Source organism: Ciconia boyciana, chromosome 17, assembly GCF_034638445.1.
Source record: "Ciconia boyciana chromosome 17, ASM3463844v1, whole genome shotgun sequence".
Classification (NCBI taxonomy): domain Eukaryota; kingdom Metazoa; phylum Chordata; class Aves; order Ciconiiformes; family Ciconiidae; genus Ciconia; species Ciconia boyciana.
This window is the reverse complement of record NC_132950.1, coordinates 11,222,308-11,246,251: the sequence shown is the minus strand read 5'-3', so window position 1 is coordinate 11,246,251 and position 23,944 is coordinate 11,222,308. Positions and strand designations below refer to the sequence as shown.

Below are 23,944 nucleotides of genomic sequence, written 5' to 3'. Positions count from 1 at the left end.
GGCCTGGGGGGAGCGTTCTCGGCTTGGGCCCCTCTCGGCGCGGGCACAGTCCCCCCAGGGAGCCAGACCCCCCCCCCGGGGGTGCGGGCGGAGGGGGGCCCGTCGCCGCCCCGGGGCCCGTCGGGCCGGTGCGGGCGATGCCCGCGGCGCTGGAGGGGCGAGCGCGGCCCCGGGACCGCCGCCGCGCACCGAGCCCCTCGACGGCGGCCGGGGCTCCGGCGCTCGGGGCCGCCGTCCCGCCCGGCCGCTGCCCCCGCCGCGCCTCCCGCTCGCTCCTCCGGGGCCTCCCGGCGGCCGCGGGCAAAGTCCGTCCCAGCGCGGCCGATAAGGGCCGGGCCGGGGCGGGGGCGCGGGGGCCCGGGCGGCGGCCGGAGGAGAGGCCTGCCGGCGCTGATTTGCATAAGGTATATTGCCTAATGGTGGCGGTCATGGCTTGGTAGAGGGCGGCCCGCGCCCCGCAGCAGCCCGCCGGCCGGGGCGGAGCGGCAGGCGGCCGGAGGAGGGCGGGAGGCGCGGGGCGAGCGGCGGGGCGCGCCGCCGGCGCCCGGGAGGATGGTGTCCCAGCTGAGCGCCCTGCAACGGGAGCTGCTGGGCGCCCTGCTCAGCTCCGGAGCCACCAAGGAAGGGCTGATCCGCGCCCTGGAGGACATGGTGCCCGCCGCCGGCTTCGGCGTCAAGCTGGAGAGCCTGCCGCTCTCCCCCGGCGGGCCGCCCGACGGCAAGGCCGCCTTCCCGCCGCTGGCCAACGGGCACGGCAAGGGCAAGCTCTCCGGCGACGAGGGCTCGGAGGACGGCGACGACTTCGACACGCCGCAGATCCTCCGCGAGCTGCAGGCGCTCAACACGGAGGAGGCCGTGGAGCAGCGCGCCGAGGTGGACCGGATGATCAGGTACCGGCGGGGACCGGGGCCGGGGCCGGGATGGGGACGGGGCGCACCCCGCAGCGCGCCGGGGTCTGTCGGCAGGCGCTCGGTCCGACGGCCCGGGCCCCAGGCGGCCTGCCCGGTGCTCCCTGCCCGCTGGCGGGTGCCGCTGCGCCCTGCCCCGGTGTGTCCTACCCGCTGGCGGGTCCCGGTGCTCCCTGCCCGCCCCGTGGTCAGTCCCGCTGGCGGGTCCCGGTGCTCCCCGCCCGGTGGGTCCTACCCGGTGGCGGGTCCCGCTGCGCCCTGCCAGCCCCGTGGTTAATCCCGGTGCGCCCTGCCCGGTGTGCGCTGCCCCGGTGGCGGGTGCTCCCTGCCTGCCCCGTGGCTAGTCCCGGTGGCGGGTCCCGGTGCGCCTTGGCCCGGCGGGGCCGTGCCGCCGTCCCCGCGGCGGCGGCGGGGAGCCGGGCGGGCTGGGAGCCCGCTGCGGAGGGGAACGGGCAGGGAGAGCGGCCGGGGCCGGGGCCGGGGCCGGGGCCGGGCAGGCCGGAGCCCGCCGGCCGCGTCCTCCCGCCCCGTCGGGTGCTGCCAGCCCCCCGTCGCGGCGGGGCCGGGGCTGCCGGGGCCGTGGAGGCTCGGACCGGCCGCCGGCTCCGTCCCTCCGCCCTCCCTCCGCGCCGGGAGATAAAACATAAACTGCAGCACGTGGAGCCCGGGGTGTTATTAATTTATTTCTATAAATCATCAACAGAAAGATACACAAAGGGCCGCGATTAGGGCGAGCGGAGCGGCGGGTTATTCATTGCCGAGGCTGTAAACTGGCCGGGGAGGGGGGAAGGAGGAAACCCCCAAAGGCGGCGGGCTGGGCTCCTGCCCGTCCCAGGGACGCGGCTCCGGGACCCGCTCCGGGCCGGGCCGAGCCGAGCCGTGCCGGTCCCGGCCGTGCCGCGCCGCGCCGCTGGGACGGGGCCGCCGTCGGGGCTCAGCGCAGCAGCCCCGGGCCCGTCGGGGCGCGGACGGCGTCGGCTCCGCTCCGGACCCCGGGGCAGGGCCGGGGGCAGCCGCGGCTTCTCCCGCGGCCGGGGGCGCCGGGGCGATCGTGGCTCCCCCGACAGCGCAGCCGGGGCCGGTGTAAGCGGGTGGGGAGCCCCGCGGGGCCGTCCCTGCGTGCAGCGGGGGCACCTCCGTGCCCCCCCCCCCACCTTGCACTGCGGTTTTCGTACCTGTCTCGATGCCCCAGCGGCACCCTGAGCGCGGCACTGATCCTGCCCGCCGGGCTCAGCCCCGCCGTGCGTGCCTGTACCCTCCGCCAGCCCACGGAGCCCGGGGTCGGCCCCGGCTCTTGCACCCTAACAGCCCCGGTGCCTCGGCGGCGGCGTGCCAGGGCCCGACGAGGGACGGGGACACCGCCATGGTAGGTGCGGTGTGCGCAGCGCTCGGCTCCAGGCCTGCCCCGGTACCGGCAGGGCAGACGGTGCCTTTTGGGGTCAGGGCTGGGCAGCGGCACCCGTGCCTGCCAAGGGGCTTAGCTGGGATACGTGGGGTGCTGAAGGGGCTCCACGCGAGGGAGAAATCATTGCAGGCCTTTCCCGCTGGGTGCCCGCCCCTCCTGCGTAGCCCCGTGCCCTGCACCTCTGGGTGCTCCTGCCTGTCCCCAGTCTCCCCCTCTTGCTGGCTGCCTCCGTCCCCGGGGGTGCCTGGGTGGCAGCGGGGGTGCGGAGAAGGCTCTGCCCCGGGATGGCCGCGCTCCCACAGGTGTTTCTGTGCAAAGTTTGCCTTTGGTGCAAACAAGAGCAGGCACATGTCCCTGAGGAGCCTTTGCAAAGAGCTCGTGTTTGCTCTAAGGGAGGCCTTTGTACTTGGAGAGGGAGCCGGGGTAGGGCAGTCGGGAACCATTTATTGCAGCCACGCACTGGGGCTAAACCCCCGCTGCTCCCGCTCCCCTGGCATCGGTGTCCTGACCCCAGGGCCGGCTCAGGCCCGGGCCGTTCCCACCTCCCTGGGAGTGCTCAGCCCCGCGGCTCTTTTTGGGATCCCGGTGCGGGCTCGGCTGCCCACCCGCAGCGTGGGCGCAGGCAGGAGTCGCCCGTCGTGGTCCCGAGCTGTTCGCCCTGGCTGCGGCCCCTCGGCAAGCAGCGCCTTCGCTTGGGCCCGTTCACGGCACCCAAAAGGCTTCAGCGGATGTGGGTGGGAGAGGGGCAAGTGCCGCACCGCAGGCAGGCTGGCCCCGATGCCGGCATGGCGGTTTCTCACAGAGCTCGGCCAGGGGGGTGCCGGTGGCACGCAGAGCCCAGCTCTGGGGCGAGACGCCCCACGGCTCCCTCCCTGCCCCATCCCACCCGCTGTGGCTCGCCAAGACCCCACTCGGCCAAATAATATATGCTAGGAGCACCCAGGTCCCATGGGCCTGGGGACCGCGGGAAAGCCACCCGCCCGCCCTCGGGGACCCGGCCGGAGATGCCCCAAAGCCGCTCGGAAACGTGTGGGGAGCGGCGGGCGCAGCACACCTCCCCGCGCCGATTCCCTGTGTGCACAGGGAGATGCAGATTAGATAGATCATTTCTGTAGGGAGCCGGGTTTATAATCCATCTGTATAAATTCTTGGCATATTTCTCTGAGGATGTGGAGTGTATTTACCTGTTTTCAAGGCTGACAAAGGGGGTGAGAGGGTCTGGGAATCCCTGGGGAGAGGGACAGGCTTTGCCCCCCGCCTGCGTGTGAGGCTGGGGTGGGAAATGTCTCTTTCTCGGTCTGCGTTGGTGGCCGGGCTTCGCCGGGGTTAATTTTGTGCAAGAAAAAACCACCTTTCCTTGATTTCGGTGGAGAAGGACCGTGGAGCCAGGGCTATAAACTGGTTTTCCAGTATTACAAAGCACTCCTGGGTTGGGTTGGGTTTTTTGTTTTGTTTTTTTTTGCATGTAAAGTCCTGCTGAAGATTGGACAATTAATGGGTTTTTTCATTTTGGTGACAGAACCAAAAAAAATGGGCTCGTGTTGAATCAAAAGGTTTTCCTCTCTGGCTTTTTAGGTTAACCAAAAAAGAAAAAAAAAAAAAAAGCCAAACAAACATTCAAACGTTTCATTTTGGGTCAAGTCCAAACATTTTGTTTAACATGAAACAAAATGTTTGGGTTTGGTTTCAGGTTGTTTAACCCTTTTGAATACGGTCAAGTTGATTTGTAAAGAAAAATCACTGCTCAGAAATTAAGAGCCGAATAATTGTTTTGAAAGTGTAAATGTGAAACACGCTGGAAATATCAAGGCTAAGCCTTTCTTAAGACAGTAAAACGGAGGGAAATTCAGGGACTTTTTTCCTAATTCTCACAGATTTTTTCCAGCCAAAACGCTGCCAAATTTTATTTAAATTCAGAAATCACATCTGTAACCCCTGAGTCACTTGTCTGACATTTTAAAAGTGCGCTGTGTTGCGCTGGCTCACGATTTAACTCTGGGAAAACGATGCCCTTGGCTTAGTTGTGAACCAAACTGCTATTAGAAATGATAATGAGCTCTGTTCCATTAACTTATTATTAATCAGTAATTAGTAGGATCAGTTAGGTGACATGAACCGCTCGTGACAAAAGTCCGTGTGAGACCCTCGGCTTGGGCATGGCGAGAGGCACGGCGGCCGGCGGGCTTTGCCCTGCTTCGCCGGGAAGGAGCGTGCGGAGGAAGGACATTTTCTTCACATCCTTCTTGTTGGCTCCTGCCTTCTCCTGGGGCAGCACGAAGACCCGAGAGCCCCGAAACCCCGTGTGCCGCAGCCGTCCCCACCGGCTCCTGGTGCCGACCGGCAGCGAGCACCCGGCAGAGAAGTGCCCCCGCTTGCTGCCGGCACCCACCTTTGCTGCGGGGGCTGCCGAGCCGATGGCCTGGCCACACGCTGCCGTGCATTTTGGGGACAGGAGCGGGCTTTTCTGTTTGCACCGCGCTTAACCCGGGCGGGGGTCCGAGCTATTGGGAAGACGGAGTCAGCGTGTCCGTGTGCCCGTGCATAGCTACGGCTCCACAGGTCTGCGGTGCCGTGCGACCATTGCCATAGAGAGGACACCATATATACGGTGGGGTTCCCCTGCCCGGAGGATGCAGGATTGGGCACAGGGACAACGTCTCTAGGAAGGCTCCGTGCCCTCCTTCCCGGGATCTGACAAAGCCCCCGCCGCCGTCAGCGGGCTGGCCCTGCTCGGGAACTTTTGCTTTGGATCCAACCAGCTTTGTTTTCACGCTGCATTCAGGACAAAAAGTAAGAAATCTACTTGTTGGGTTTTTTTTTTCTCCCTTGACAAGTTGAAGGATCCAAAATAAGTAATGAATTGGGAAAGCAGTCGGATGGTTATTCCAAGCGCAGCGTTAGAGTATCGCATTATTTGAGTGCATGACTGTGACCAGGTTCAGGCTCCACACCGATTTTTCAGTGTTAAAGCACTTCCTTTTGCTCCAGCGTCCTCCTGTAGTGCAGAATAAATGCAGGGGTCTTGAATACAGCGAAGGCGTGTTGGCCTCTTCCTCTGCCGTCGCGTTGTGCTTTCGTTAGAGCTAAAGAACGCAGACAGCATTTTGATTTTTGGCTGTAATTTTATTTATTCCCTAGATTGGTGTCAGCTACCCCAAGGACACCAAAGTAATGCGGCTTTAGGAAAGAGTCATTTTACACCTGGGTCCTGCAGGAGCCAAATTCAAGTGTTTAAAAATAAGAATGACTTAAAATTATTGGGGGGGGGGGAGGGGTTTGGTTTTGGTTTTCCATTTGGGGACTTACTTGGGTTTGTGTGCCTGGTTTGACCTTCGCTTCTCAGCCTTTTGCATATGGCCCCCGTGTGTGCTTCGCTGTTGTGGGAGCGTGGAAATAGGGTCTCTCTTAAATGAATACTGAGATTTTTAGATAATTATCCCTGCGGGAATCGAAGGGAGAAGATAAAGCAGCAAGCGCGGAGGGGGGTGTTTGGTGGCCATGCGGGGGTCCCCACCAGCCGGCGGCAAGCCCGGGGGCACGGGGTGCAGTGCAGGTAACCGCACCCGGGAGCAGGGGCAGGAAAAGCATCCCCAGCACCTCCAAATTGCAGGTTTGTCTTTCTTCAGAGAAATATCCATACGGGCTTCCCATATCCACGCATACATGTGTGTTCATGTATCCAATTTTGTGTGCATATCTTCAAAGGGGGAAATTGCAGTGAACATAAACCAGCAGCAGTTAACGGATGGGCTGCGTTTCTCCTCGAAGGATCTGGAGGTGCTTTACCAGCATTAATGAGACCTCGATGTGCCCCATCAGGCCACCGGGATCCTCTTTACTTCTTCCCTGGGCGAACAGCCTGGTGGGCATCCCTGGGGTGGCCGTGGCACCCCGCGAGCCCCCGTCCCACCAGCCCCTGCCTCCCTGGGGCAGGACAGGGCTGTTTTGGGGGGCCGGGATGGCAGTCGAGGAAGGACATATGCTCAAGAGATCTTGTGTCCTGCTGAAACAGTTTCAGAATAATAATAATGGGTTTCCATCACGGGAAGAAGCAAATACCGGGTGCTTTTCCCCCACCAGGAGAAATTAACCCTTCGTTTCCCTCCCCCCAGCGAGGACCCGTGGCGGGCGGCGAAGATGATCAAGGGGTACATGCAGCAGCACAACATCCCGCAGCGGGAGGTGGTGGACGTCACCGGCCTCAACCAGTCGCACCTCTCCCAGCACCTCAACAAGGGCACCCCCATGAAGACGCAGAAGAGAGCCGCCCTCTACACGTGGTACGTCCGCAAGCAGCGGGAGATCCTCCGGCGTAAGTACCCGCGCCAGCGCTCGCCCTTCGGGGCTGGCGGGGGGGAGAGGGGGTCCCCGCTTCCCAGTCCTGCCCGCGGGGACCCAGCACGTCCGGAGCCGAGCGAGGAGCAGCCCCCTGCCCTCTTCCCTGGCAGAGCCCCTGCCAGCACCTGCCCCTCCCCGTGCCCACTGCGGCTGCCCGGGGATCATCCCTGGCTTGTCCCCTGGACCCAGACTGCTTAGCATCTCCCCCCAAATATTTTTACAAGTAAAATTAATTTAAGGCACAGGAAAACTGGATGAGAGCCCTTCTTGGTCACAGTAACACTGTGCAAGTTCCTCCAAGCCCATCCACGCAGCTGTGTTTCTGTATATTTATATTTGTTACAGGTGGGAAAGCAAGTAATAATTACACACAATTAGTTGCCTTTCCCACCTCTGCCCCCTTCTCCTCTCTGTTTCTCAAGACTGCTCATTTTCTGCAACTACTTGCAAAACAAGTAAAGAGAGAGAAAAGAAAAAACTGTAAATTGCTCCTATTGTAGCATGGTCTCAGGCAGTCCGTGCTATTTAAAACGCAGATGATTTTGAGCAAGTACACAGACTATTGCTTTTGTGCACCTCTCCCACCGACCCCTGCGCCCGGGTTGGTCCCACATCGCCTGAAGCAGCCCCGTTTTCGGCCGAGGTGCAGGTTGAGGCACTGGCACCCCCCTTAAAAGGGCTCTGCCTCCCTCCTCCTAAAAGATGCAATATCCAGCGGACGGGAAGTGCAGAAAAGGGTTTAGCACCAAATACCATTGCTTTGAAAACACACCTTGAGACGTTAGAGCAAACAGAGCCTGCTCCAGCCTTGCCCTGTGTTTCCCCCCTCATCACAGGGGGAAAAGCCATTAAAAAAAGAGGGAGAATTCCCCTGCAAAACTGAGAATAATAAAACCCTCCCATTAATCTCCCTTTACTGCCGTGGTGACAAGCGCCGGGTCTGAGGCAGGCCACCGGGGAAGGTCACCTCTGGTGCCTGCCCGCCCTGGGCACGGGGCCGGCGTCCCACTGCGCTGGGACGGGAGCGGGAGCCGGAGGGGAGCTCTGGGCGAGCAGAGAGAGGCACCCTTTTGGGGGGCTTTGCAGTCGTCCTGCCTGGCTCCTAGCTTGCAAAAATCCTCCCGAAACAAGTGCACGCCGGCAGAGACCCAATCCATGAATATGCATGCCCTGAGCATGCCTCCCCATTAAACGCCCGTCCTGGAGGGATGGTAATAACTCCCCACCAGCGTGCAAGGCTGGCCCCTTCCCCGGGGTGGGTGGCAGGGAGCACCCGGCTCGCTCCAAAGCGTGCTGGGGCTGCGGGCTTGGGGTGCTGCGGGAGGGGACGCGGGGGGAGGCCACCTCCGCGCGGGACGGTGACTCCGAGCAGCGGCTATAGGCCAGCTCACGTCTGCTCCTTTCTCTTTCAGAGTTCAACCAGACAGTCCAGGGTTCTGGAAATATGACAGACAAAAGCAGTCAGGATCAGCTGCTGTTTCTCTTTCCAGAGTTCAATCAGCAGAACCAGGGGGCTGCCCAGCTTGACGACACCTGCTCTGAAACCCCCAGCAAGAAGATGCGTCGCAATCGGTTCAAGTGGGGGCCGGCCTCCCAGCAAATCTTGTACCAAGCCTACGACCGCCAAAAGAACCCCAGCAAGGAGGAGCGCGAGGCTCTGGTGGAGGAGTGCAACAGGTAAAGGCTGCCCCGCGCCGCCCGCCGCCTCCTCGCCCACGCCGCAGCCTTTCTTCCAAAAACCGCACGCCGTGCCGGGCTCCCGGCTCGCAGCCCTGGCCGCTGGCTCATGGCACGCCTTTGCCGAGCTGCCTGCCCTCTTTTTGCCTCGTTTTTCCCATCTGGGTGATGTCCGGGGCTGAGCGAGCTCCATGCCGGGGCAGGGATGCTGCAGGGATGCTGCAGTGTTACAGCAATGTCAGAGGGAGCGGGGATGGCTTTTATGGCATGGATGTAGTTGGAAAGAGCAGGCGGGCTTGTAGGAAGGGCTTAAACACCCCCAAATTTGCCCGGCGGTGCTGGCGGAGGGCCCCCCAGCAGCACCCTTGTTCCAACGTGTCCCCTTGCACACACAGGGCCGAGTGTCTGCAGCGAGGGGTGTCTCCCTCCAAGGCGCACGGGCTCGGCTCCAACCTGGTGACGGAGGTCCGCGTCTACAACTGGTTTGCCAACCGGCGAAAGGAGGAGGCTTTCCGCCAGAAGCTGGCCATGGATGCCTACAGCTCGGGCCAGCCCCCGCACAGCATGAACCTGCTGCTGTCCCACGGCTCCCCCCACCACAACCAGCCCAGCGCCTCGCCTCCCAGCAAAATGCCAGGTAAGCCCTCGCCGAGGGGGCTCGGGCAGCGGCGTTGGAGCCGTTGCAGCGCTGGCTCCCGTTTCTGCTGGGGAAAGGGGTGCCAAGCCCTCAAGGCCGTGCGTGGGGAGCCTTGGGGGGGGAAGACAGTCACCCTGGTCCCTGCTGCAGCTTCCAGGGGTGGTGGTGGTGTGGCGAGGAGCAAGCGCTGTCGCTGCGGTGTTATGGCTGGGCAAACCACGTGGCGGGGGCTGGATTTCCGTCCTGCCGAGGCTAAATCGGCGTTTGCTTGGTCGGTTTAATTCACCGGAGTCGCCGTGCGGGCTGGGCTGGGCAGGGGAAGGCTGTGCCTGGCAGGGCGGGGAGGCGGGCTGCTCTGCGCCTGGCATGTTAATGCTGGGGCCGTGGGATGCAGCCCACTGGTGAGCACTGGTTTTGGAGGGGGGGTGCACAGGCGATGCTGCAAAGCCCGTAGGAAGACGTGGCTGCGCGTCCTGGGCTGGAGCTGGCCCAGGCTGGGTGCATGGTGCTGGTGCGTGGTGCACGGGTGCACCAGGCTGGGTGCACGGGTGCGTGGTGCTGCACCGTCCCCACGCCAGAGCAGAGGGAGGTGGATGAAGAAAGCTGCTCGGAGGGGGGTGAAGGGCTCACCCCAACCACCACCTCTCCACACCACAGTCCGGCACCGTTGTGCATCGCGAGGAGCCAACTGGGAAGAGCAGACCCGCCAAAAACTCCCGGGGGAATTAAGCAGGAGATAACGCCACCGGGGAGGGGGCTGCACGCCCGGGGAGGCTAATCAGGGCGGGCGGGGGCGGCACGGCGTGGGGCGAGAGGCATTGTTGGGAGAACAATCCCCATTGTCCCCCCACCTGCCCTCCGCAGCCAACGCGCCGGGCCCCGGCAGGCAGGAGCGGGCGCTCGGCGGCGGGGGGTCAGCGTGGGGGCTGCGCCCCAACCGCCCCGCGTCCCCCCTCGGCCACGGCACCGGCACAGCCCAGCCGGGGAGGCTAAAACCAGCCGCCTCTTGGAAATGACCCTGCCTGCCTCGTTACACACACCCTGCTCGTTACAAAGGCAAATTAAAAGAAACCCGTGTGGCGGAGAGTCCCTGCGGGAAGGGCAAGGTGCCTGGGGAGAGGAGGCTGAGAGCTGGGGACGGTGCCAGTCCACGGCTGGACACCAGCCCTCGGGCGTTAGCGAGCGAGGGCAGCCCCGCAGTGGTACCCGGGTGGGTGCGCAGCATCCGACCCAGCTCCCAGCCGTGGGAGGGACAGGCAGCATCCCACCCGCTCCCGGGTACCGCTCTCCCTGTAGGGCCGGCCGGCGGTGACCAAAATGTGACCCTGCCCCAGGAATGTCCCGCACAATGGCGGGGACAGGGAGGACGTTTGCCCTCCTGTCACCGGCTGATTGCTTACAAGGTGCCCTACAAGCACATTGTCAGCAAAATCAGCTGTTTTCAGTGTCAGCCGGCGGGCTTTACAATACCCCACCAGCATGCAGCCCCACGTTGTCATGGCGTTGTCCCCCCCCCGTGCATGCTTAATTGACAATTAAGCCGGGGCTTTGAACGAACCCCGCTGCCTTTGATGTGCCCCCGTCCTGCCAGCCCGCATGCAGGCACCCTGCGAGAGCCTTTGTTTTCTTCTATTAGGGGATGGCAATTACTGTAACCGCGGGCATTTATCTTGGGGCTGGAGGGCTGTTAAGCCCCAACCTTTATTTTCCCATCGGAGCAGTGGCCAGCAGGAGCCGGCCGCGGCTATAGGGCCGATGACAGCCCATTCGGAGGGGCTTTTGAGCAGGGCAGGAGTGATGGCTGCGGCGGCGGCGAAGGGCCCCTCCGGAGGGGTCAGGAGGGCTCGGCCGCGGGAATTTGTTGGTGGCCGGCGCTCGTATCCATCAGCCTTGCTGAGGAGGAGGAGACGGGCACGGCGAGGGCCGCCGTGCGGTTTTAGGGCTGGTTTGGGGGCGATGGGCAGGGATGGAGCTCAGCCATGACTGCTTTGGGGTCACTTGGAGCAAGCTGGGGCCGGCAGGCTTGCAACTCCCAAAACATCGCTGGGTCCATCGCTGCTTAAACCTCCTCCGGGAGACATTTGGGGACCCGCTGCCTCGGCGGGGCATGGGGCAGCGCTGGCGGGGCCGGCCCCGCTGCCTGGCTGACCCCATCTGGGGCCGGCCACGCTGGGATTTGAACTGCCCTTGCACTGCGTGCGGCGGCGTCTGGAGCGCTCAATGCCTTAACAACTTAATGACGGCGCTGGGACGCTGCCCGCGTCCTACCCCTGCGCGGCCCCGTCCCCCGGCAGGAAACGATGGGGCTGGCGGCATGGGGCAGCTGCAAAATCGCTCCCGTGCCCGCAGACAAAGAGGGATTGCCTGCTCCTCGGGATGTCAATGGGGTCTTGCGAAAGGGCGTAATGACGGCCGGGCAGGGATAAGAGCTGTAAAAGTCAAACATCCTCCCGGCCTCTTCTTGGGGACCCGTCAAGCCTCAAGCCATAGATTTAACTATTAGGAGGTAAATACTTAAAGCCTACCTATCTCAGAGGCTTCTCTCAGACTCTGGACTTTTCCCTTCCTATGGGGTATTATCAGTGATCTTGGTTCCCTGTTTGATTTGAAGGTCACTAGGGGCTTTATCTCGGTGCCATGCCGTAGACTCTGGCTTATGCCATTTTTATCTTCAAGAGCCCTGAAGACAATCAGTGCATTGATGAGATTAGGTGACGCACCGCCCCGCTCGCCAGCCGCCCCCTGCCTCCCGCCCTGCATACAAAGGGACGGCCGGCGCCCGTCGGACCCCGCAAAGCCCCGTCCCCGCGGCCGGGGGTCGCAGCATCGCCTCCAGCCCATCCCGGGGGGTCCTGCACGGAAAGGTGGTCAGGGCATCCGTCCGTCCGTCCGTCCGTCCATCCAGCAGTACCTGCTCTGCAAATATCAGAGTAGCATCAGAGCAGTCGTATATATATGTGTGTGTGTATATATCTCTATGAATGTACATTACTTATATATATTTTTAGATATCTCAATAGAGATAACAAACATAAAAATAACTCAGTACCACCCCTGAGATTCTTCCTAAATCCAAAGGGCAATTTAACTTTTTCTTAAAGAAGAGCCCGTCGATGAACCCTCGGTCCAGAGGTACTTCGGGTTATATCTGGTCCTACACGTCGTTCCCTGGGGTACGTGCTGGTTCTGATTGCAGACCCGGTGCCAGCGGTTGTAATATTTTACTGTTGGGTGCATTGTAGGGCTCTGTGGGTACAGTGCGCTGTTAGGAGCTTTTCCTGGTTTTATGGGGGGTAATTAGGACTTTATGACAGCAGCGAAATGGGAGGGTCCAGTCCCCATAAACAGGTTTATAATGGATATAAACTATGCACCTCTGTAACTTAGCAAGATTAACACTTTAGGGACAATTTGAGTGGCAGCCCAAAAATCAGAGCTGCCCTCGGCGCTGCCCGGACCTGCGTTTGGGAGGGTGAAACGGTGCCGTCACCGACCCGGCTGCTTCCATCATGTCAGTAGGTGCAGCACCGCCGAGTCCAGCGTGACCCCAAAAACACCACTTTGCCTTTCTCGCCCCGCCGCCGGGCTCCTGGTCCACTCCCGCGGCTGCATCCCCGCGGGTTGGGCAGAGACGAGGATGAATCCCTGCCGCTGCCTGAGTCTCTGGTGACCAGGCGCGTAGTGTGGCTGGGTCCGTTTCGGGGTTGGGCATCACCAGTGACTTGCAGGATGTTTGCGAACGTCCGGGCAAAAGCGCAGGCTGGTCCCAGGGCAAGCGGTGGGCGCTGCTGCCGGAGGAGGTCGAGATGTGCCGTGCGATGGCGGCGGCAGCAGGGGCTCCTTGTTTAAAAGTACAGAGATTTTTTTTTTTAAAAAAGTACAATTTAATCGTATCAATACGACCGAAAGCAGAGGAGAACCAAGCTGCTTCATTGCGTTTGCCTGCCAAAGACACAAGGCTGGCGTGTACCTAGAAAACGGCACAAGCCTGCGATGAAAAGAGCCAAGCTATCGATTGCTGCCCTAAACCCCCCCCCGTTGCTCTCCCCACCCCAAAAGCAGGTCGGGGGAATGGGTCTGGCACCCCTGAGAAGCTGGGGGGTGCTGGGGCTGGCTGCAGGAAGCTGTGGGTGCAGGGGATCCCCTGCCAGCCGGGCTGTGCCCTGGGGGCCGAGGGGTCTGGGGGCTGTCACGCTGCCCGTCCCCGTCCCCGTTGGTTGAAGCACAGGGTTAAGGCTCCGGGAGCCAGACCCCGCGGCTTGTCTGGAAACATGGGAGAGCAGTAAAACATTTCACGGGCAGTGCAGCGCGGGGGCCACACAATAGCCGGGTCCCATAAACAGACTTTTATATTATGGCTGTAGGTCCAGTAAAAAAAAAAAAAAAAAAAGCCTTAAAGAGAGCAGGCTCCGCGGCCAGGCCCTTCCCAGTGATCCCCAGCCAGGCTCCTCTCTCTGGCGGCTGCAGGGAGAGGCTGAGGAGGAATAAATCTCCTTGCACGGGGGCTGCTTCCAGCTGCAGAGGTGCGGGAGAGCGGCAGGGGAACAGTCGTGTCGGGCTTCAATGGCTCCTGCTCGCAAACCCTGGACCACAGAGCCCCCGGCTTGCTCCGGGAGGAAACCTTCGTGTCCCATGGCACCCCCGTGCATTCACCCCAGCTGGTGGGATCCCGCAGGGGGTCCCATGGCGGGGTAAGCGGTTGCGCTGCCGGGGGACGGCTGGCTCCTGGGGCTTGGCACCCCCTGCGATGGCAGAGCGTGCTGAGGAGGGTTTGCTGGGGAGCCGGCAGCCGGGGAAGCCTGGGCACGGGTTACCTGCCCTGCGGCAGGGTGCTGCATCCCGGCGCCGTGCAAAATGGGGTCCTGCTGCTGTAACAGATAGAGCCCAAAAGTGAGAAAACAGGGGCTGGTAAGGTGGCTGGGGAGGAGTAGTGTGCACCTGGGGGCAGCCTGGGAAAAAGCCTGAAGGTGGCTGTTGCCCAGGTCGGCGCTTTAGGCTGGGCTGGGCTGGAGCTCGCCGCGTTCGCTGGGAACGGGGGGTGCGGAGGAAAGGTACCCGCCATCATCGGGGAGCTCTGTTTGTTACAGCAGTGACAATAGCAACGGCAATAATGCCTTGTGCTAGTTTCCAATATTAATTATCTAATCTGCCCAACTCCAACCCAACCCTGAGGACATATAAAAAGCAAGAATACCCGTCCCGTTCTAGGAAAGGGAAAAACCCAAGCCAGGGTAGTTGGTGGGTTCCTAAAGGGCTGCAAGGTCGCCGTGGCCCAAGAGCTTTTACCCTGCCCAGCAAGCATTTTGTGGGCAGACCCAGGCGCCCACGGGCTTTGGGGACGCAGGAGCCCCCCGCCAGCACAGCCCCTGCCTCCGCGGGAGCGGGGTCTGCGGTGGGGCCGGACGGTGGCACCGCTGCCGCCACCCCCGGAGCCCCACCTCGCGCTCCTCGGTAGAGTTAATCTTCGTCGAGACTTGGAGTCTTCGGCGGTTTTATCTAGAGACCCAGACTATCTGAAAATCTCAGCATTGGTTATTGTTTCTCAAACAATAAAAGCCTGGTCCCGGGGATTGCAGGGAAAAGCTTGAAAATCAGCTTTTAACATCTCATATGTTTTTACAGACAACTTCATAACTCCGGGTGTCTTGGCTCATGAGTTACAAGCATCCTCAGCTGGGTATAGCATGATTTTGGGGATTAAAGTGTTTGGGGTTTTTTTTTGTTTTTTGTTTTCTTACTGAAAGCTTCAGCGAACCCAAAAGAGATTGAAGGTTGAGCAGAAACTGTGCTTTTCTTTCCAATAGGAGCCGCCTGTGCTCCTCATCTATCTTTAAGATCATGCTCAGAAGAAAGGGCTTTATTTTATCTCCCCTCCCATTGTTTAACCAGCGCTGCAGGATCTCAGACCGGCAGCGGCTGAAGCACACTCTGCACGAGGCCGGGACCGCGGGGAAGAATGTGTGTGACAGTGCCCCGGTTGAGTAATGTTTACCCTGTTCACGGCAGGGACGTCCACTCGGACCGGCAAATATCCACCTGCCAGAGGACATTCTTTTATTATCAGGGATAAAAGGGGTTTGCTGGGAAATGATCAGGAACCAGACATCGTGGGGAGATTCCTATCTGTGGGACATGTTTAACCAGCTGATGGGGAAAATTCGGAGGCGATTAAAGAGTGATTTTGCCGTGGTTTTGGTGGAGGGTGCGGGTAGCCGTCTGCGCTTTGGCAGATGCTTTTGGAGCTCATGGAAAGCTCTCGGACTCCAGTTACCATTTCTGTCCTTTTCCTTGATTCAGAGATTTTGAGAGCAGCCCTTAGAGCGTCCTTTGCTGAGCCAGCCTGCATCGGCTCTTCCCCTTGGGCACCTGGGAGAAGGAGATCCTGAAATCCCAGGAGGAAGATCCTTTACCTGGGCGGGTTTTGTAGCTGGGGGTGTCCGTGCTATGCCGGGACGGCCGAGAAGCCGCCGGCATCCTCCGCAGGCTGAACCTCTCTTGCTGGCGGTCATTTTGGGGAGCCGTCCCCAGTGCCCCTGTGCAGTGGCTGGGGGTCACAGGCGGACGATGCTCTTGGTGGGCTCAGTTGAGAGGGTGGGCTTCGCCACCATGGTTTTCTTTCCCAGGAGAGCTGTGGGCCGTCCGTCCGTCCACCGCTTCGATCCCAGGGCAGTTCAGTGAACCTGGCCGCGAGCATGGTGCCGGACTCCTCGTAATAAATGGCTTTTCGCGGTAGTCGTCAAGGCAGCCTTGTAAAAGACGCTTTTGTTTCCCGTGGGTTTTCCTCGGTTAATTATTTGTGATCTGTAGATGCCTGTCCATGACACATGGCTGATCATATGGTTATCAGTGCAGGGCGTTTTAGCCAAATTAAATATATTTATATAGAAGACCTGTGCTCGAGCCAGACTTCCCTCCTCAGCAGCAGTGGGCTGCGGTCTGATTTGGAGGTTTGCGTGTGTCTGGTCCCTCTGTCTTCCTGCAGTAATCTGTTAATCATACACTTGTCGAGAGGGAGTCGAGGGGGAAATCGGATGCAGAAGGGCCTGAGAAAAAAGTGAGAGCGGTGGCTGTTCAGGGCTGGGCAGCGCTGGGCTGGCCGGGGGCTGCGAGGAGCCGGGCGAGCCTCGCAGAGGGAAGAGCTGGAGGATGCAGAGTCACTCCCCGCGGCTCGGGGCCCTCAGGCCGGTGTCCGAGAGCCGCGGAAACATCACAGGAATTTGCACGACGGGTGCAAACTGTGCAAATCAAAGCACGAGGGATGCTGATGGGTGTCTGGGCTGTTGGCGCGGGTTGGGCTCCCGTGGGAGCAGCTCTTTCCACCCCCAGCACTGGGGTCCCCGGTGGGTGCTCAGCATCCCTCACCATAAACTTCTTGCTGCAAGTTCAGAAGATGGGGTTGGGGAGAAGCTGGGAAGCGGCACTGCAGGAAGGGGCACGTTGTCCGGTGCCGTCCCTCCCGTTTATCGTTCAAGGGTGTCACGCAGGAGCTTGCACGTCCGTTTGCATCCTCATGCCGCACACGCCGAGGGAGCCGGGGAGGGGTGGGGGTGGGGGTTCCCCTTTGCAGGGCCACTTTCAGAGGGGGTTGGCACGGCCAGGGCACCCTCGCCGGGGTGCCTGCGGGCGATGCCAACACCTGGCGGTGTTTTGCAGGGGTCCGGTACAGCCAGGCGGCGAGCGGCGAGGCGGCATCCTCCGGGGCCATCAGCCACCACGGTGGCGGTGCCATGGTCACCACCAGCCAGGCGGTCCTGCAGCAGGTCTCCCCGGCCGGCTTGGACCCGGGCCACGGTTTGCTCTCGCCCGACGGTAAAATGGTGAGTACACCTGGCCTATTGTGGCGGCGGCACTGATAAGATAAGAGGGCCCAGCGGGCAAAGCAAACACGCTTTCCCCGGGTTTCACACGCGGCCCGTGCCGAACAATGGAGCATTGTGGGGCTGGGGCCGCGGCACGGGTGCGCAACTGTCCCCACCGCCCGCCTCAAAGGCGGCGCTCGGCCCCCGCGGTCCCCGGCAGGCAACGGCGTGTTTTCCGAGCACGGCCCATAAATCTGACAGAGCCTCACTCGGGTTTTTATTGATTGCATGCCTTGCAGATTGAATGCGCGCTGGGTGGATCACTGTTTGTTTTCTTCTGCCGATGACATGGATATCGATAAAACGCTCATTCATTATTTTTTCCCTAAGCCCTCCCAAGTTTGGAGTTTCACCGGGGAAGTGCTTTCCTTGCAAGCAGGGACCTTCTTGTCCCAGGGCATCGGCCAGGGCATCTAACCCGCTCGTGCCAGCTCCAGCCCCGGCGCTCCGGCCTCTCCCTGTCCCCTTCCCCTCGTGCTCGGGGCTCCGCTGCAAGGGCTCCACTGGGCAGAGCCACAAACCCAGCGGTGGCAGGCAGCAGAGATGGGACATCGGCGTCCCCGCCGGGTGCCTGATGCCTCCCCACGCCGGGTGCTGCACGACCGCTGCAAAAAAGTGGTTGTAAACGCAGGGCTGGGCTGGGTTTCCAATGCCCGGGCGCTCGGGCTGCTCCTTTCTGTGGGTGCCTAGGTGGTGCAAAGCCCTTTGGAGGAGCCGGGCGAGGAGGGGGCGCGGGGTGACGGGGCAGGACGGGACGGGACGGGAGAGCACAGCCCTTCCCTGGAGCAGGCTGCCGGAGGTTTGCGGGCGGCTGCTGCTCTTCCGGGAGCGGTCTTTTTCTGCTGAAAGCGAAAGTCAAACATGGCACTGGGCAGCGGGGCCAAGCCTGCTCTTTCCCGGTTTTCACTTCCATTTTCGGAGGGTTGGCCCTCTTGGGCCGTTGCGTCGGTCTCCTCGCAAAGCTGGGTGGCCGCAGAGGGGCTCGGCATCCCCTCCCTCAGCTATGGCCCTGTTTAATTTTGCCTTTCCTTCTGCCCCTCTCTGGCTCTGGCTCGCAAGGGTCTCCGTGCAGCCCCTCGGGCTCGGACGCTGCCCCTGCAAAGCCAAGCATCCCCCGCCAAGCAGGGGGGATATTGCAGAGCGAAACCCAAGCCCTCCCAGCACGCTCCCTCCACCCCGAACACACCCGTATCTCCCCAGGGGTGTGTTGAGCCTTATAACCCCTGAGCCTTGAAGTCATAAAATGAGTCAGGAATAAAGGCAGCAGCGGCAGCAGCAGGCACCGAGTGCCTGGGGCGAGGACGAAGCAATGCAGAGCTGGGTGGCAGAGGCTGCCAGCCCCCCCCCCCGCTGCCAGCTCCTTTTGCAGGGGCCGTGTCCGAGGGGTGGCTTTGCAGGAGCACGGGGAGGGACCCTCGGACGGGGCAGAGGGAGCTCACAGCGGCCGGGCGGCACGGGAGAAGGCTGCGTGGAAATGCATCGGATTAAACTGGGAAAAGCAACTTGAAGCGCAGCAGGCGCTGGCGTGCGGCAGCAGAAGCCCTGCTGAATTTTCCCCGCTGCACGGGCACTGCACAGTGCCGACAGGGACCGCTCGGGTCCTCAGCAGCATGCGGCTCTGCCAGCTTATCTCTGATCTTTAAGCAGGGCTAGCTAGTGCTTGCAAGTGATTTAATAAAAATATGCTGTAGGCTGTGGTTTCTAGTAAGTAAACATGTGCCTTTAATACCCCGCATGAAACCAAAAGCTGCCAGGGAAGTTGCTGCATCTGAAGGCCATCCATTTTTTCAGGGAGGAGTGTTACTGAGGCTGCAGAAAGCTTTGGTGGGTCACCCGTGCTCCAGCATTGCCCTTAGCCGTGGTAGTGCCAGAGGCTCTGCCCCGAGGGTCCAGTGTTTGGAGGGTCTTTTCCAGTCCCGCAATCTCCAGAGGTGATTTTGGGTGCAGCGCTTTGGGTCTAAACCCCCCGTGAAAGGAGCCCGGGCTGCAGGCGAGCGGCATGCGCTTGCCGTGAGCTGTTTGACTTGTGCAGCCGAGTGTGGTGTAACCTGGCCTTGAAGAGACTTTGAAAGTGGAAAATACCGGATCAGGAAATATGAGTCACTCCCGGGCTTTGGAATTTATTGATGGATTTGTTTCAGTTGCAGCAGGGCTATCTCCAACTCACATGTGCAAAATAAACAAGGTGCTCGGACTGGTGTCCAGAAATGTCACACGAAGAGCCGCAAGGATGGCTCTGAATCTGGATCGAGGTCGCTGAGTGCAAGAGGTCTGACGAGAGGGATTAGGAGAATGTGCAGCGATTAAAGAAATAAGGCCCTTGGCACCCTCTTTGTCCTGGGGACCAGCTCCAGTCCTCTCAGCACGCTCCAGGTGCCTTTGTGTGTCTGATCCCTAAACCCCGACCTGAAACCCCGGGAGCTGGCTGAGCGCACCCGGCCCATCTCACCAGTACCCTGCCCATCTGCAAAAGTGGTGACTAAGATCGTCACCATGAGGCCCTTTTTATCTGCTGTCTTTTTTTTTTTTTTTTACTTCCTGAGTTTGTATTTCCCACTTTCCTCTACAACTGTGACAGAAGTTAATGAGTGTTGAGAGTCCTCAGCTGTCCCCAACAGCAGGAGGTTGGACTTGGGGGGACAAAATGGCAAAGGCTCGGGATGTGCCGTGTCCCGGCGCCGTGCTCCGGTGGAGCTGGAAGCCAGTGCCAGCCAAGTCCTTCGCCGCTGCTGCTTCGCTATTTATTAACACGAGGTTCGGGCGTCCCAGCCGGGGTCCGCAGCCCCGGGGCGGTGGGAGCTGCGTGCGCTGAGCTGAAGGTGCCCCAGCGAGGCTGCAGCCTGCTCGCCTCTCGGAGGGGGCTTCGCCGATCCCCCCGGCCCGGTCCTGCCCGCTGAAGCAGGCCGGCGGCAGGGGAGGGGGCCGGGAGCAGCCCCCTCGGCCGTGCCTCTGACGGCGGCTGTCCTGCCTTGCTCCTTGGCAGATCTCCGTTTCGGGGGGCGGGCTGCCCCCGGTGAGCACCCTGACCAACATCCACAGCTTGTCGCACCACAACCCGCAGCAGTCCCAGAACCTCATCATGACGCCGCTCTCGGGAGTCATGGCCATCGCACAGAGTAAGCGCGTGCCCCGAGCTCGCCTCCGTGCCCCGCGCGGACCCCCCCCCGCTCCTGCGCCGGGGAGGGGGACGCCCTGCGCCGGCGCTGACGTCCCCCCTTCTGCTCTCTCCCTCCTCCCAGGTCTGAACACCTCGCAGGCGCAGAGCGTACCTGTTATCAACAGCGTCGCCGGCAGCTTGGCAGCTCTACAGCCGGTCCAGTTCTCCCAGCAGCTCCACAGCCCGCACCAGCAACCGCTGATGCAGCAGTCACCCAGCCATATGACGCAGCAGCCTTTTATGGCCACCGTGACTCAGCTGCAGAACTCGCACAGTAAGGGTCTGGGCAGTAGCTGCGAAGGGAAGGGCCCGGAAAATGAGTTCAGGTGGAAAATGAGCTTGTGCTCTCTTCCTGCTCTCCCCTGCCCGAGCTTGCGCCCTTGGCTGCTGCCTCTCTCCCGCGGGTACCGACCAGCCTGGGGCTGCGAGCGGGGTGCACGGCGTGCGGGGTGGCCGCATCCCGCCTCATCCTCTCCTTCCCCCGTGCCATCCGCCGTGCCGCATCTCCCGTCCCGCTCCGCTGCTGCCCCGCGGGTGGGTGCAGCCCCCAGCAGTGTTTTGTACGAACTTTATTTGTCCTGCTCTGCTCTTACTGCTAAAGCACGTGCTTTGCGGAAGGAGGTGGCCGGGTCTGTTGCAATCCCTGCGAAGCAAACGCTTCCCCGCTGTACCCCAAAGGGATCTGGCTTCACCCTTCGGGTTCATCCATCATCCCGGCCCCATCCCTGCTCCAGCACCGGGCTCTGCAGGGCTACCAATGTCTGGTCCAGCCACAGCCCTTCAGTCTCCACTGATTTCCTTGGGCGAGGTGGTAGCTGAGAAAGTGGTGGCTTAGAGGCAAGCAGCGGTTTCTTTCCGCGGCTTGTTTTATCTCATTCGTGTCTCTGTGATGCTCGTTCCCACCCAGCACCCCTGTGACCTGCCATAACGCAGCGCTCGGCTGCTCTGCCCCAGCGCGAGGGCCGTGGGCGGCTTTTCCGTGACAGCTGCTTGTCTCCCTCCTCTCCGCAGTGTATGCACACAAACAGGAGCCTCCCCAGTATTCCCACACCTCCCGCTTCCCCTCGGCGATGGTGGTGACGGATACCAGCAGCATCAGCACGCTGACCAATATGTCTTCCAGTAAGCAGGTAATGGCCAGGCAGACGTGGCCGAGGGTGCGTGGGTGGGTGTGCAGAGGTGGAGCAGGGCTCTTTCTCCCCTGGGGATGGGGCTGGAGGAGGGTGTAGCAGAGACCCCGTCCTGCTGCCTGTGCTGGTCCTGCGCGGGCAGCTGAGGACGAGCCCTCCGGCGCTGAAAACCCTGTCGCAGCCCCTTCGTGGGCTCCGAAAAACCTGCTTGCAGATGGCGTGATGGGGGTTTGGGCGATGGTCCGACTGTGCCGGACAACGAGGACTTGTCACGCTGGTACCAGCCGGGCCACGCTCACCCCTGGGGCAACTTCATCAGCATGGGAGCATCCTGCTGGGGTTCAGATTGGCTTGAGAAAGTCAGGACCAAGCAGGGTCTGCTGCCTTTGTGTCCAGGGTGAATCAATCCTGGTTGGAGTCGAGCGGAGGAGCCGGGCTCCAATGTGGCCCGACTTCCCCCAGCCCGTAAACCTTTATCATCTGCCCGGTGCCGGCGCAGGTGTAAGGCAGGACTTATCCTGGTTCAAATCAGGTGTGCGAAGCCTTACTCAGACAATAGTCCCTTTCTAAAAGCCACTCTGGGGACTGTGGGAAATATGTGGCCCTTATTGATTGCTAGATAAATAAGAGAGAGCCTTGAACTTGCATTCAGATAAACTTTCTTACCAAGGTTTGACAGGGGAGAGGAAAAAAATGTCTGTAATGACCACAGAGTAAATACGGCGTGGGCTTGCCGTGAGACCCCCCCTGCCCCAGGGATGCCCGGTGGGGGGCAACGGAAGGGGCTGGGGCTGCAGCTGCAAAGGGGAGAAGTCGGGAGAGGGGCTGCCCGGGGGGTTTGGGGTGCCCAGGAAGGGGGGATGAACGCCACCGCCCCCGGCTCGGGTCGGGCTCCCACGCTTTGTAGTGCTCGGGGTGACCATTTATCTGCGCCCGTGCATCTCGGTCCGGGAGGCGGTCAGGCACGGCCGCGCTCCTCGGGAGCACCATTTCCTCCGTGCGGCTTTATCAGCCCATCTGGTGTGCGCTCAGCCCGAACTCCCCCTGATTAATCGTGCTCTCCCACCACGGGCTGCCTTTGATGCCGGGCTGGCCGAAAGGAGCCCTGGGCACACAGGAAATGTCCCTGGCAGGGAGATAGCGCCTGGTCATCCCCGCTGTCCGGCAGGGATCAGCCGTCCTTGACGCAGCGCTGCCCGGGGTGATGGGGGCTCCCTCGGTTTTCTCCCTCCATCACGCTTTTGCACTTTAATTGAAGCAGGAGGAGGTCTTGCGGCTCAGATGGGGCTGGGCCCCTGCGGCTGCCGCTGCGGACGGGTGCAAAATGCTGAAGGGGCACGCACCCACCCCGTTAGCCCCCCGTACGTGATAAACACGCATGGGCAGATCCTGCAAGCGCCGGGATCCTGCAGATCCTGCAGATCCTGCAAGCTCTGTACCCCCGCGCAGAGCTGGAGCGGGCGCAGGGGTTGCGTCCCCCCAGCCCCTGGAGCCTCTTTTCCTATCGACCATTCGACGTTCAAGCTAAAGCGGCAAAAATGTATCCCTGAACAATGAATTTTTTTTGTTTTCAGTGGTTGTCCCTTTCATTAGCAAGGGGCAAATGAAGCGCTACAGAGGTGGTAAATGCAACTCACCCCCCCAATGGCTCAAATGCCCAAATATTTTTGCACATGAAAAATATTGCCCCCCAAGCCCAGGGGACCGCGCTGCTGCTCCCGAGCATCCCCTTCTTCGCAAGAGGAGAGACATCCCTGTGCAAAGCGAAGCCTCCGTCATTCCCCGAGGCTCTTCTGCACCCCACAGCCCCCACGCCAGACCCTGCAAACCCACTCCGTGGCGGAGCCCGGCTGCTCCCGGTCCTGCCGGCGGGGACAGAGGCAGACCAGACGCCCATCCCTGGTCCCCCCCAGCTCTCCCCTCGCAGCCCGATGCTGCGAATCGCTTATCAGATGTTGTTGTTTAGACCTGGAAGGGGCAAATACCTCCCGGTTCCTTTGACAACGCTTGAGGCCGAGCTACCATTTTTATTACGTTAGCAAACACCTGATAGCCACGGCCCGTCCCTAATGACATGTCACGGGAGGCTCCTGGCGTCTCCTTATCTCCGCGTTATGATGTTTGCTGTGCGCTCCAGCCCACAAGGTCACCCGCGGCTCCCGGCCCCCCACCCCACTGGTGACCGGGGGGACCCCGGGTGGGGGACCCACCCTGAGGGATGGAGAAGGGGCCGCTGCGGTGGGACTGATGCGGCGGCAGGGGCTGCTCAGATCCTTCCCCGGAGGTGACAGCAACGCTGGGGGACAGCGATGAGCGTGGCCCCGGCACCGCTCCCACCCGAGCGCAAGCTCCTCACGCCTGGCTGCTCTTGGCAGCGCTGCTGAGCTGCGTGGCACAATCTCTGCATGGACACAAACAGGCCCTTTTAAAATTATTATTATTTTTGGGAGGGGGTGGCAGTATCTGGCTCAGAAAGTATTTTCCCACTGCCTCCCCCTCGGGGGTGCTGGGGAGGGCTCGGGGCCAAGCAGGGCTTCTGCGGCACCACCACCAAGGTCCCAGGGCGGTGTGGGAGGTGATGCCTCCAAATGCTTTGCGATGCCTCCAGAGCCCCCCACGGTGCTGCCCTCCCCTCCTGCCTGCCTGCCTGCCGGTCACTGTGCTGTTCTCTCCCTCCCCAGTGTCCCCTGCAAGCCTGGTGATGCTCCACACCTCGCTGCTTTTGCACATAGCAACGGGATCTTATTTTCCACAACATCCCGCCGGTGACCCGCGCGCCGAGCCCGAGGAGTCGCCAGAGCGAAGCCCGGTGCCGCAGCGAGGAGCCCATCAA

At 61.3% G+C, this 23,944-nt stretch overlaps 1 protein-coding gene and 1 long non-coding RNA gene across 3 annotated transcripts; one reads left to right on the top strand and one right to left on the bottom strand.

Annotated features, from left to right (window-relative positions):
• Positions 1-552: 552 nt before the first annotated feature.
• On the top strand, positions 553-23,813 carry HNF1B (HNF1 homeobox B). 2 transcript variants are annotated; one of them, XM_072882480.1, is made up of 9 exons: positions 553-890; positions 6,426-6,625; positions 8,142-8,328; positions 8,724-8,965; positions 16,619-16,782; positions 19,808-19,940; positions 20,064-20,255; positions 20,993-21,111; positions 23,793-23,813. In XM_072882480.1, the coding sequence occupies exons 1-9, from the start codon at positions 553-555 to the stop codon at positions 23,811-23,813; spliced, it is 1,596 nt and encodes a 531-aa protein (XP_072738581.1). The 2 variants fall into 2 exon arrangements, with proteins under 2 accessions (XP_072738581.1, XP_072738580.1); XM_072882479.1 differs by having other exon boundaries at positions 8,064-8,328.
• On the bottom strand, positions 10,538-20,182 carry LOC140660971 (uncharacterized). The gene is made up of 3 exons (XR_012045555.1): positions 20,094-20,182; positions 12,424-12,805; positions 10,538-11,876 (listed from the first exon to the last, which is right to left on the bottom strand). It is a non-coding gene; the product is annotated as an uncharacterized lncRNA (long non-coding RNA).
• Positions 23,814-23,944: the final 131 nt, after the last annotated feature.

Excerpts from the sequence above, each read along its gene's own strand:
- HNF1B (XM_072882479.1), top strand. The coding sequence starts at position 553 with ATGGTGTCCCAGCTGAGCGCCCTGCAACGGGAGCTGCTGGGCGCCCTG. Across the intron at positions 6,626-8,063 it reads GCAGCGGGAGATCCTCCGGC|AGTTCAACCAGACAGTCCAG; the intron begins GTAAGTACCCGC and ends TTTCTCTTTCAG. Across the intron at positions 19,941-20,063 it reads AGTCATGGCCATCGCACAGA|GTCTGAACACCTCGCAGGCG; the intron begins GTAAGCGCGTGC and ends CCCTCCTCCCAG.